This window comes from Synchiropus splendidus, chromosome 1, assembly GCF_027744825.2.
Source record: "Synchiropus splendidus isolate RoL2022-P1 chromosome 1, RoL_Sspl_1.0, whole genome shotgun sequence".
In the NCBI taxonomy this organism is placed as follows: Eukaryota; Metazoa; Chordata; class Actinopteri; order Syngnathiformes; family Callionymidae; genus Synchiropus; species Synchiropus splendidus.
The window spans coordinates 63,879,422-63,891,690 of NC_071334.1; the positions used below are offsets into that span (position 1 = coordinate 63,879,422).

The window sequence follows — 12,269 nt, forward strand, 5'->3', positions numbered from 1 at the left end:
AGGAGCATGTGGGTCAGGACCACAGGCAGCTCCACAACCATCTCACCTGCCAAACTCTTACCTTGGAGTTCTCCTCCATCTGGGTGCCCCTCTTCCAGGCCTCGGAGAAAATGGAGCTCACCACGCTCTGGGAGCGGCCGTGAGAAGAGCCTGTGTCCACCCCACTGTCTGAGTGTCCCGAGTGGTTGGACTGGGACTCTGCCACAAACATAAACACATCTCTTGTGTTTATTAAGGCAAAATCCTCATCTCAGCCTAAAGCCATGTCCTGACCTTGGATACTTGCTGAACTGGACCCAGATCTGATGCTGGACGTGGAGATGGAGGACCAGTCATACGCTGCTTCCGTCCTCTTCATGGCCTCCTGATAGTTCATGTACAGCTGCTTTCCATACTTCACACACACAACACAGGCGTTAAACCTAAGAGCCACCAGGTACTTCCAGACTAACCATGGACGTCATGAATATTCAGACGCACTTTGGCAATTCTGATTCCGTTCACCCACTGGTGGAGCGTCCTGACGTCATCACAGCACAGGTACTTGATGTACTGGGACTTCTTCTGGATCTGGGGGTGCTGAGGAGGGAACAACAGACTCATCTGGTCAACAAGCAGGAGACATCTCTGGTAACAATGTGATGGAGCTCAGTGTTGAGCTTGACGTTGAAGCACTTGCCTTCAGAGCCAGGCAGTAGTCTGTGGGCGCCTTGTACTTGCTGCGGTAGTCCTGCCCGTAGTACACGTTGACATGGTCCAGCTGAAGGAAGCACACCAGATCCCTGGACGCCTGGAGGGGAAGAGACATGGCGGTGAATATACTCACCACTCTGGCGTGTGGAGTCTCTAAACAGGAAATGCCACAGGGAAGGATCTGCTTCTCATATTCTGCTCTTAGTTGGGCTGCATGTCTTCTCACTGTCTGAAAACAAACCTTAGCTTTCCCTTTCGGAACATAGTATATTCCAGAAGCCCGGAGGAGGAAGTAACGCTTCTTCCACGACTTCTTGCCGTCGTCCTTCAGCCACAGCACGCCCTCGATCTCTGGTACGGACACGGTACCGCCGCAGAAGCACTCCTGAAAGAACACACGCCATGGAAGGGAGGAGAGTCAGGACCAGCACATGACAGCCACACACATTTAATGGCTGAGATCTGACTTCACGCACTCAACTGCTGTGTTTCCGGTCATGTTTAAAGCAGGTGCTTCACCATGATTTAACACCCCACTTGACGTACGAGCAGTTTCAGTGCACCTCACTTAGTCTTGTTTTTCAGACGTCACAATATCCCAGGTCACGTTTGTCCTCTTACCTCCAACAAAGCCTCTTTGTTCCTGTCGGCCATTTCCGAAGTCTCCTTGCGCCCCAACAAATAGTTCTGGGAAGGATTAGCAAATGTTAAAGGGCTTCTCAGAGAGTTAAGTCAGTGGTTCACCTTCTCGCGTGTTGGATAAATTATTCAGGTTTACTCCAGTGGAGCTTTGACCTACTTTCATCTCTCATGCAGGCGCGCACTGGCGCTTGCTGACTGGGGTGTGTGCGACTCGGAGCATACATAAACAATGCGTGCAGACAGTGTTTGAGTTGAGTGAGTAAATACAGATGTTTTGCTGCACCTCTTTCGTCAGTGGCTGTGTGCTGCCCTGTGTACTCACCTGCGGGTTCTTGAACAGGGCGTACTTCTCGATGCGTTCGATGAACATCAGCTTGTTGTGGCTGTCTCGCGTCCAGTTCAACAGATTCTCCACCAAATTCTCGTGATCCTCGAAAATGCGCTCTGAGAGCAGAAGAGGTGATGAGGCGACGGCTTGCACTGCGTTTTCAGGCGTCTCTTACCCATTTGCAGCTCACTGATGGTCTCCACCAGAGACCAGTCAGGACTGTAGCCACAGTGAGACTTGTCCAGCAGGCTGTCCAGCACCTGTCGGACTGTCTGTCTCTCGTCCACCATCATGGTCTTGGAGCTCTCGTCTGACATGTGGACCCGGATCACCAGCTGAGGAAAGGCAGTCGCTTGTTACATTTCTATTAGATGTTTGACCAACTCATGTGGATGTATTAAAAGGCATATTAAAGCAGACATTGGTGAAAAATATCATGGTGACATGTTGGGGATTTTCAACTACAGCTTTCCAAATGCTGACAAGACCAACAAATGGTGGAGGTAACAAAAACACCAAATAATCAGATTTAGATTTTAACTCCTCCTACAAGATGAGAGATTAAAACTAAGCTGAACGTGACACATGTGCCAAGTCCAGCTTCACACATCCCTTAAAAGCAGTCTCTGTGTGAAATCGAGTAAAGCTCTTAAATTCCTTGACCTCTTGCTTGTCCCTCCCACCGAGAATGAAAGATCCAATCGGCATCCGGGAGCAGCTGCTTGAACCGCGGGTCTAGGACTTGACCTACATTTCTCCCCGGACAGACCCTGCGTATTTTCCAGAGAGAATAACAAACGACCTCGGAATCACTCATCAGCGGTCGCTCATTGTCTCGAGGAAAACTGATGTGATCACCTCTGACCTGCCTCAAGGACACTTGCTTCACCAGCAGCTCTGTCTTGACACCAAAGTGTTTACTGTGACAGTCTGCACCAGATGTAAAGTTGACCTGTACTTTTTTTGTTGTGTGTCAGACGACATGAAATGACGTCCAACTGAACCTGCTCGCTCATCTGACTTATCTGAATGGCAGATTCAAATCATTCATTTTTCACAATCTTATAACCACATGATGCATGCCGTCCAGTGAGCACCTACAGGAAACACAAATCAGGTCCGACTGTCTATTCAAATATTCCATGCTCTACACGTGACAAATTTGACTGGGTGTGAAGGGAGCCATGGAGAAGATAGTAGTACTCAAACTTGGATTTACAAATGTTCTTATCGCATACACAGCACGTTAAAAAGCTAAAAAGCTCTTTCTTGAGTTTCTGACATCTCTACACTACGACTGACTTTGTGCATCATTTCTGTCTGGTGCAGTTGTGTTGAAACACTGCTGCGTCTGAGCCTCACAACTCCATGAGGCCATTATTCACGGAGGGAGCTCATTCACTGCCACTAAAAGGCACTGTTTGTTTGTGCCCTTGTAGTAAACTTTAAATGGCTACTGGATACTGCGTGGACATACAGCAGACCTTTGTGTTCTGTTGTGTCTGTTTCTCGCTTCCATCGCAGCTAAATGCACACAATCGAGCGCTGCATTGACCTATTTTCTCTGCGCTTCACTGGCTCGCTGTGAATGAAGTACACAAGGATGCGCGGCGAAGACGGCGCACAATGGAGACAGAAAAGTCAGCGGGTGACACAATGTTGGTACCTTTTTGACCTGGGCCTCTTTGATTTTTTCCAGGGCGACTCGGATCTTTTCTGCCTTCACCTTGGCAGCTTGCTCTTCCTACGTGGAGAGAGGAATTATTTGAAAACCATGCTAGGGAACACACGGCGTTTAGCCCACACACTCCGTAACTGCACGGTCAGGAATACCACTTCATTAAATAGTTATCAGCCTTCTAAACCATTTACAATCACAGAGCCCAGAGCACGACGGCGAGCGGTGTCATGCCCTGAACAACATCTCAAGCACTGTCTTACCTGCCCCCTCCAACAAGACGCCATCACCTCCATGCCGAAGGTCGTGATCAGATGACTCCACATGCAGGTGGAGAGACATCAATGGGAAGCGGGAGGCCAACAGCGAAGCTATCGAGACATCGCTGTGGTGTTCCTTTAAATATGGCGTCTCAGCCGCCGTCTACAGCGTCACATGGAGCTGCAGAAGCTTCTTTTGATGTTTCAATGAAACAATGAAGGAATCCCCTCAAGGGCCACAGACTCCCTTCGGATCAAGCCGGGCAAATTTTTCTTTAAGGAAAAGCAACTGGAAGTTATTGCCTACCTCAATCAAAACTGATCCCGCTAATAAGAGGACGGTTTGGAACCGCAGCCCTGGCACACTGGAGGCTCCCTGACACACTACTTGACTAGGTCTTCTGGTGAGACAGAACGGAGGAACACACCCTCCCCTCTCTTCCTGCCTCCTCCTCCTCCTCCACTGCCCTGCTCTGCTCTTTCTATGGGGCTTCGGAAGCGTGCCCAATCAATCTGCAAAAATAGTAGAGTCTCGCAGCCAATGAGGACGGGGCGGGTGAACTGTGACCACGACTAACCCAAAACGACAGGGTGGAATTCGGGTGAGGCAAATACAAAAAAAACAACCCAAAACTGCTTAATATTTGACGTTGTGCGAGTCCACACAGGCAGGAGAAGGTGGGGTTAGGGGGGCATTAGCAAGCACTTGGAAAGCCTCTTACCTCGATTACCCCCCCTTCTTGACCCAGACTCCCTTTTCCACATGATCGGCTGGGCTCGTGCTCACATTCAAGCAAGCTTGTTTAGCCAACAACAGGTAGGCAGGCTTTTAGTGGTCTAGGCGCGAGTGTGAGAGGGTCACCGAGGTCACAGAGGTGACACACACACACACACACAGAGGAGCTCAGACATGCCACTCGACAGAGCACCTTGCCTCACAGTCTGGTGAAAAGCATCTGCTCTGCTGGGTGTCTGTACCGTCCTGGGTTCAGACTCACTCAGCTCCCTACTGACGTTCAATCCCATAAATCACTTTACAGCTACACCACTCTTCGCACAGTATTTTGAGTCAGTACAGCAAAAATGGTTGAGAAGGCTGATAACATATATATTCATCCATAACAAAGTTAAATATACTGGGTAAATGAATAAAGTAGCTATGCGTAGGACGTTAACGCAGAAATAACAGAGCAACATGGGCCGTGGTGTTTGACTAGAATGTTGCAGATCATCAGCAGGTGACCTCACTGACATGCATAATAGCAGCATAGATTAGTCGTGACCTCACAAACAGAACGATCAAATAAGAGAGGAAGTCACCTTGGTCAGGAGGTGAGAGGGCTTCCCAGCAATGCTTTTCAGAATGAGCGAGGTTTCTCGATCCAGATAGGAGTGCTTGGGTGGACAAGGAGAGATACAAGAGAGAAAGTGACGATGGAGCTGGCGGCTGAACGGCAGGTGAAAAGATGCAGCTGTGATGAGAAATTTCAGAAGTGAAGGTGGGCTTCTGTGAAATTAGCACCAGCGGTGGATCCAGAGGGAGTGACTGTGATGGAGAAGCTTCCAGATAAACAGCAGATCGAAGCGTGAACAAACCTGAGCGACTAACTGGCGCACATTCACACACAGTTTATCTTGTTGTCGGTCACACATTTTCTTGACATTTCATTGGCCTTCACTGACTGTTTCACCCATTTCTTACAAGTAACTTTTTGGAGGAGCTTTAAAGTAGAACGTGAAGGCACCTTGGTTATTACAATGAAAGCAGGGTGGCAGTTTACATGCTACAGAGCTGTTATGATGTGAGGGTAAAATCAATCAAACCAAATCAAACTCATGCACCCACACAAACACACATGCACTTACAGTGACCCGGTCCACTTCACCTCCCTGAGAGGAGAAGTCGAGCTGTCGCCTGGCCATGTTACCATTGGCCCGTCGCAGTACGACATGCTGCAGGTGCGGGGGGGGGGGCGTGAGGATGCAGACCAGGGGTGGACGAGGGAATTCAAATAAAGAAAGAATGAACACATGCAGACAGATGAGGGCGCGTGCAACCAGGTGTCCAGGTAGAACGCTCCAACCATTCGGTTCTGGAGCTCAACATTTCGTTAGTATGTTAAGAGGCTTTTAGTGAAGGAACAAAGACTGGATTGTAATCCAAGTCACACTTAGGTGACTGTTAGATCACAATAATGCTTGCCACACATCTCACAACCATGATGCAGCAATTGTAGTCAGACAAGCACCATGCTGATGTGGGTGAGATGCACTTAAGTGTTAGTCTTCAAATAGGACCATAACTTCCTCTCCATTTCTCATGTGGTGTTGCCAAGTGTATTTTCAAGTGTCCTTGTCTAGTTTTCAAACTACAGTAAATGTACAAATTACTTAGTACTAAGTCATTAGTACAACACTAACATCATAAGTACTGGATGGATTTCAAGCAAACAAACCTTCTAAAATACAACATTATTTCAAGAATAATAACAGTTAAGAATGATATAATAATGTTGCTATTGCTGACATCTACTGACAAGGTGTGAGATTCATTACTCACAGACAAAAATAATGAATTGATCCAAACAACATGGATCCATTTCCAGTTGTAAACAAAATATTAACCACGACGCTGATTAAATGAGCACTGTGCCATCTGCAGACATAAAGTGCAGGTTTAACAGCACCTTACCTCTGTGTTGGTCTGGTTTTGTCCTTGAGAGCTGGGGCTGCTGCGACCCTCCACATCTCCTCCTGTCATCACTTTATCAATGTCCAGAGAGTCCATGCTGGACGCGGAGGCACACGCTGAATTTACACTGGAGCGCTGCGAGGGCGCGTCCTGCTCGCTCATCCCACCCATGGAGCCTGCTCGCCTGTGCTGACCCCCACCTGACGAGCCGGACGAGGGCCGCCGCAGCGTGGTGGATGAGAAGGAGGATGAAGAGGAAGAAGAGGAGGATGAGGTCTGAAGGGCTGCCTCATCCATGCTGAGAGATGCCTTCTCCAGCTGAGAAGTGATGTCATCGAGGGAGATGTTGGAGGCAACTGGACGCGTGTTGACACTGCCGCCACGCACCGTGTTGGCCGGCGAAGCACGAGCGCTGCTGCTGGCACTTCCTGTTTGAGGGATCAAGAGACACACTCAGATGTCCACCACACAATCCTGAGGGAATAGCATGCTCTTCTAACAAATGATGAAAGAATGATGTACATCCATTTCAGAATAATTCACTTCTAAATGCCGGGAACACGGTGCAGATTGAAAACACTTTGTTTTGTCAGTTCCTGACAAACAGCTCTAATTCTGTGTAACCCGCACAGGATTTTGGGATTGATGACTGCACTCGATAAGGAACGGCAGGCACTGACAGACTTCATGGAGCAACTGCTGATAACTACTGTCTTGAAATATGAAGATATGTGCTTTTGGTTGTGAGGGACGAGTATTTGCCTTTCATTCACAGGCCAAGATGAAGAAGAGCTCTCTTCTGTCTGTCACTAAGTTTCGCTGTTATACTCATGTTCGCCAAGGTGATATGAGAGTTGGCATCATCAACTAGAAGTTTACGATGTTATTATGGCCAACAGAGATGTTGACATCGAGTCAGGTGGCTTTGATATAAAGAGTTGTTATTTTGATGCCAAGCTACAGTATTGGTAAGCAAGATTCTAATGAGAAAAAAGCACAATAAGGCCCCTTTAAGAAAGAAATTAGCTGAATCTTTCCCTAAAATGTCCCTGTAAGAAGGACTGGTCACAATCTGGACATTATGAATATATGAAGTGAAATTGGCAAATAATGGACAAGAGTTCTTTCTATAACTCTTATGACAGACAAGACGAGTAGTCAAAAAATTCTCACATTCAACGCTGTATCTCACTGAGGCTTATATACCATTTCACTGGCACATAGTATATTCTAACAACGTGCTGCCTTCATTCCACACTAGCTGTTGCTCAAAGTTACCTGTCAAGATAATGGCTGCTCATCTTTCCAATATAATGATATTTGATGGCAAAACAAACAAACATTCCAGCACACTGTCATGGCATCGAGCCCCTTTTCCCAGTAGAAACCAGACTCTTTACAATGAGACTACCTCCACTGCTGCCCTCGCAGCTGGTGCCCGTGTGCTTGGTGCTGTTACTGCGTCCACCCAGGGCCCGCTTGCTCTGGCTGCGCGAGTTGGGTTTAGAGATGGTGCTGAGTTCCTGTTCGATTGTGCACAAGTCAGCCATCAGGGCGTCCAGGTCGACCTTTTCTCCCTGGTTCAAAGCCTCTGCAAGAGCACGTCAGATTGGTTTATTTCAAGTGACTATTATGGGCCGTTTTCTGAGCTCCCTGTTCTTACCGTTAATGTTATACATTGAGAAACGGTATGAGAAATTGGCCATGTTGGTTTCCTGTCTCAGTGGAGGCTTTTGCAGAGTCTTCTGGGGTCGGCCGTCGTCAAGACTCTGTGGCACACAGGAAACATGGCCATCACATGCAACACACACAAAACTGCCTTCACACCCATCACGCTTAACCGGTAGAAAGGGAGTTGCTAGGATACAATGTCGGGGATTAGCAAGTGTCATGGTTGCTATGGATACAGTCCTGCTGCCGTTCACTGTCCTACCATCTCAGTGTGGGTGTGGAGACAGTGTGTGTCTTTACCTGTGTGAGCTTGTCCAGCTCTCCCAGCCACGCGCCAAACATCTTGTCGAGGTCCTGGTCCTCCTTATCGCTGTCCTCTTCAGCGCCATGATCCAATTCATCATCTGATACCTGCTCCATCTGAAACCCATACATAAGTGGAATGGTTAAAATGTAACGCTGACATTTAGAAGAGGAAAGTTGTATATAAAAATGGTGGTGGGGGGGCTCTAAGACTGTGCAAACCTTAATGCTTGTTTCCATGACAACCACTCAAAGAACCTCCAGCAGGTAGTGCAGTCTGATAGTGCAGTACCATGTCATGCCTCCCCCACGACTGACACACCCAGCGGTGACAAAGAGGACAAACGCTTTGTAGTGCAGCACACAATCAGTGCTTTCCAGCACCACAAATCGCTATAGACAGCGTTACTGCTGAGAGAAAGACAGGCTGGCTTGTCGTGCACTGTGACTGAAGGGCTCCCTCTACCGATCAAAAAGGGAAATCCATGAGCTGCAGTTGGGAGCCAGCAGCCAATAAACATCAAGAAAGGAACGAAGAGCATATGTGGGGCACAACCAGCACTGACGGGGTCATGACCTCTTCTTGTTTCATATCTCTTCCTGAATAACAGAGCAGTTCTCCGGTTGATATGTTCAATTATTACCAAACCTGGAGAATGACACACAAACTACTTTAGTTCTCAGCAACCCACTTGATTATTCATTCGTATTGGAGGGAAGAGATGCTCAAGGAGAGTGAACTAGTGGCAGTGTTGAGTGAAACTTAATAATAATAATGCCAAGTCAGCACATAAACAGAGCATCATTATTAGGTAAAGCCCATCAATCTGAGACAGCTCCTGTTAGGACTAATACACTGACACCTCCACAGAACGCACACGACAAAAAGAATGAATGGTAACCCACCTACCTAAGTCAAGCCAGAGGATGAGTTCTTTTTTTAAATCCTAAATGCTCACATTCCACTTCACACACGTGTTTTGTGCTCTACATTCATGGTATGTGCAGGGTGACCCAAAATAGTTCCCTTGCCTCACCTCTTCTATTAAAACACCCTCTCCTACTGGTCCTCTACTTTATTATAAGCTTGTTTTTGCTCCCCTACCCGGGACATGTGTTGATGCCTGAATTGAAGAGTGGACGTCAAAACAGGAAGTGACCAGGATGTGCAGAATTCCAAAGATCCCTAACGGCTTGTTTTTGACAGGAATGTAACAGCTGTCCTTTAGAGAGTGTTACAAACATACAGGGATCGAAAACGTCTTTCTGAACAGCTTCAAGTGAAGTAAACACACCAGAAAATGTCTGACTAGGAGCTAAATCAGACGATTCCTTAAGCCTGGCCAGAATCAGTCATTCACACACTGGGTTGAATATGAGCTCATGACACAGCTGATTGGATGCAGACAGGCCATGGCGAAACGTCTCCTTCCAAACGAAACCACACATTTGGCCGTGACGTCAGTAAAGGTTACGTCCGTAAACAGACAGGAAAGCAGTGAGCCTGAGCCTTGTAGCACGACACCAACAGATGTGTTTGAACAGCCATGAGCTGGCAGTGTTTCACCCAACCACCGCACACACAGAGAGAAGGACACAAGGGATTACACGACTCACACAGACAGCAGGCTCAAAAATATAAAGTTCAAACTTAAACAAGGGTGAGATGTCAAGTGAATTACCACCCGTGCCCTGGATTTACAGTTTTTGAAGCCTACGCCAGACAGAAGCGTCGATGAGTGTATATTTGTGTCTTTCAACTAACAATAATATAACCAAAGTCTTTTTCGATGTCAAACATAATCCTATAGATGGGATTCTCCCCATTTAGTCAACATGACTCTGCACATCGGCTGGGAGGGATCTGGGGAGAGTGCAAAGGTCATAACAATGAAGTCTGAGTCGAATAAACACATTCCTCTGGAGCAGCAGTGATGAGGAAGAAACTGAAAAGGAAATCTACTCAACAGCAAAGCAGGATGAAGAGAAGGAGAACGAGGAGGAGGCAGAGGATATGACTATCTTTAGACTACAGCAGTCATATAGTGTCAGGAGGATTAGAAAAGGGAACACTGAAGACTCACAAAGTGCCCAGAGAGTGTGAACCACAGCTGGTGAAGCAACCTGCACTTTTTCACTCCCTCATAAATCCTATATCATGTCTTATAATGACATTTGTTGTATTTTCACTTAATTCAGGGAGAAACTTCACTTTCAGCTTCAGCATAAACTCATGTTTGACAGTGGAGTCATGAAACATTTGACACATATTTACTTACATGACCTAAAAAACAGATGCAGCCATGAATTGTTGTGACACCAAACAAATGTTGTGACTCCATATGACCTGGAGACATCAAGCTCAGTCACAAACACATTCACTCTGGTTGTAATTTGTCTTATTTGAAAACCTTAAAAGGTTAGTTAATGAAGTTTTGAAGTAATGAAGAACGCTTTGTCCGCTTAACAGAACGGACAGAATGCGAGTGAAACAACTAATGCAGAAGTATTTGGGTGTGACTGCAATAAAGAAACATGACCTCATCTGTCAGAATGGAGCTTCAAGTCCATGCTGACTTTTTAACAACACTTATATAATCAGGTTGCTTAAAATCAACAAGTAAATCTGAAATAATCAACATTATGATCTCAACCGCCAAGAAAGACAACATTTCACTTTCTCACCTGCACAGTAAGCTTCTCTTAACATCAGATTCTCTTCACGAACAGCATTATGCAACTATCTTACATAGCTCCAGAAATACGCTGAAGCGTCACATGCTCTTTTAAAGTGATACAAGAACAAAGAGGAATGTTCTCTTTGCACCGAGAAGTATCTTTGAAATAATGGCAAAAATATACACCTTTGCTACAAAGACAAATCACAAGGAGTCCTGAGACACAAAAGAGTCAAAGCTCAAGCCAGTACATATATACGTATGTCACCAGGTAATTGGCTCTGAAATCAGACAACCTTTATTTAACGCCTTTAGTATTGTTCATGTGGCCTACTTTTCACAAGGTTTTGGGCGCTTTCATCAGCCATTTTAATGAGTGATGTCAAACTAGACAAGCCCCCACACACTTTCATCTCAACACTTGTGAACAGCCAATCCAAATCCTTCTCACTTACTCGACAGCAAAAAGAGTGAGGCAGAAGAACTCCGCCTGAAATATGAACCAGAAATGACATCTATCCATCAAGCCAAAGCGACCTGAAGTCAGGTCTCTTTAAACTGTTCCATTATAATGGTTTACAACATCAAAATGCGATAGAAATAATATAATGGTTTATATAATGGTTTACAACATCAAAATGTGATAGAAACAGTTCATTCTGATCCAAATTCATCTTGAGATCAATCCAAAACACATCTATGCCACTCAGAACGGGGGGCAGCAAGAGGACAAACAACCAAAGAAGGATGATGTGTAGAAGATAACAGGATGATGGCTCAGGACAGGAAAAGACAGTACTGAATCTGAGCAGGCAGTGGACCAAAACCAGGTCTGTTTGCTCATGAGTGAAACGTTGCACCAGAATCCAAAACACAGCTAGGATGACTGAATGAACAGCTGAGATAGAGACATTGCGAACTAAGGAGGAGTAGAAAAAGGCATGAGGGACACGGAAGATGAACGATGGGCAGGATGTTGGCGGCCGACAGATTGGATGGGAGGGCAGAAGCAACAAGAAGCATCAAACTGGATGGGCACAGGCGTGGGTGGCAGGAGTGAGGATTCCACAAACCAAACCTTAGCACATTCACCTTCCAGCCATTGTCATGGCAACAGATATTCAGCTGTCATGATGCAACTGATGTGATCTTGCCTCTGTATTAGAATAGTAAATGTTTTCCTCAGCTGAGCCACAAACATTGATACGTCAACACGCACACAAAAGTCCTCAATTGCGACCTGTTTCCAAATACATAACATGTAGGGGATCACACTCACAGACACACACTCAGCCACACACCAAAACGGATGCTCACGAATAAC

General features: G+C 46.3%; 1 protein-coding gene across 4 annotated transcripts in view; it reads right to left on the reverse strand.

Moving 5' to 3' along the window:
- Window positions 1-12,269, reverse strand: part of raph1b (Ras association (RalGDS/AF-6) and pleckstrin homology domains 1b) — a 29,055-nt gene that overhangs the window by 3,988 nt on the left and 12,798 nt on the right. The window contains exons 1-16 of one of the 4 annotated variants that reach the window (XM_053860845.1): window positions 10,953-11,100; window positions 8,265-8,384; window positions 7,957-8,062; window positions 7,705-7,884; window positions 6,294-6,721; window positions 5,468-5,554; window positions 4,922-4,996; window positions 3,330-3,407; window positions 1,839-1,998; window positions 1,658-1,779; window positions 1,315-1,380; window positions 935-1,078; window positions 680-790; window positions 481-579; window positions 274-394; window positions 62-198 (exon numbers count right to left, since the gene is read on the reverse strand). In XM_053860845.1, the coding sequence (XP_053716820.1) occupies window positions 62-198; window positions 274-394; window positions 481-579; window positions 680-790; window positions 935-1,078; window positions 1,315-1,380; window positions 1,658-1,779; window positions 1,839-1,998; window positions 3,330-3,407; window positions 4,922-4,996; window positions 5,468-5,554; window positions 6,294-6,721; window positions 7,705-7,884; window positions 7,957-8,062; window positions 8,265-8,384 (2,034 nt within the window). In that variant the 5' untranslated portion in view covers window positions 10,953-11,100. Of the gene's footprint in view, window positions 1-61; window positions 199-273; window positions 395-480; window positions 580-679; window positions 791-934; window positions 1,079-1,314; window positions 1,381-1,657; window positions 1,780-1,838; window positions 1,999-3,329; window positions 3,408-3,604; window positions 4,882-4,921; window positions 4,997-5,467; window positions 5,555-6,293; window positions 6,722-7,704; window positions 7,885-7,956; window positions 8,063-8,264; window positions 8,385-10,952; window positions 11,101-12,269 lie in introns of those variants that run through there. The other 3 variants (XM_053860835.1, XM_053860856.1, XM_053860863.1) reach the window with 3 other exon arrangements.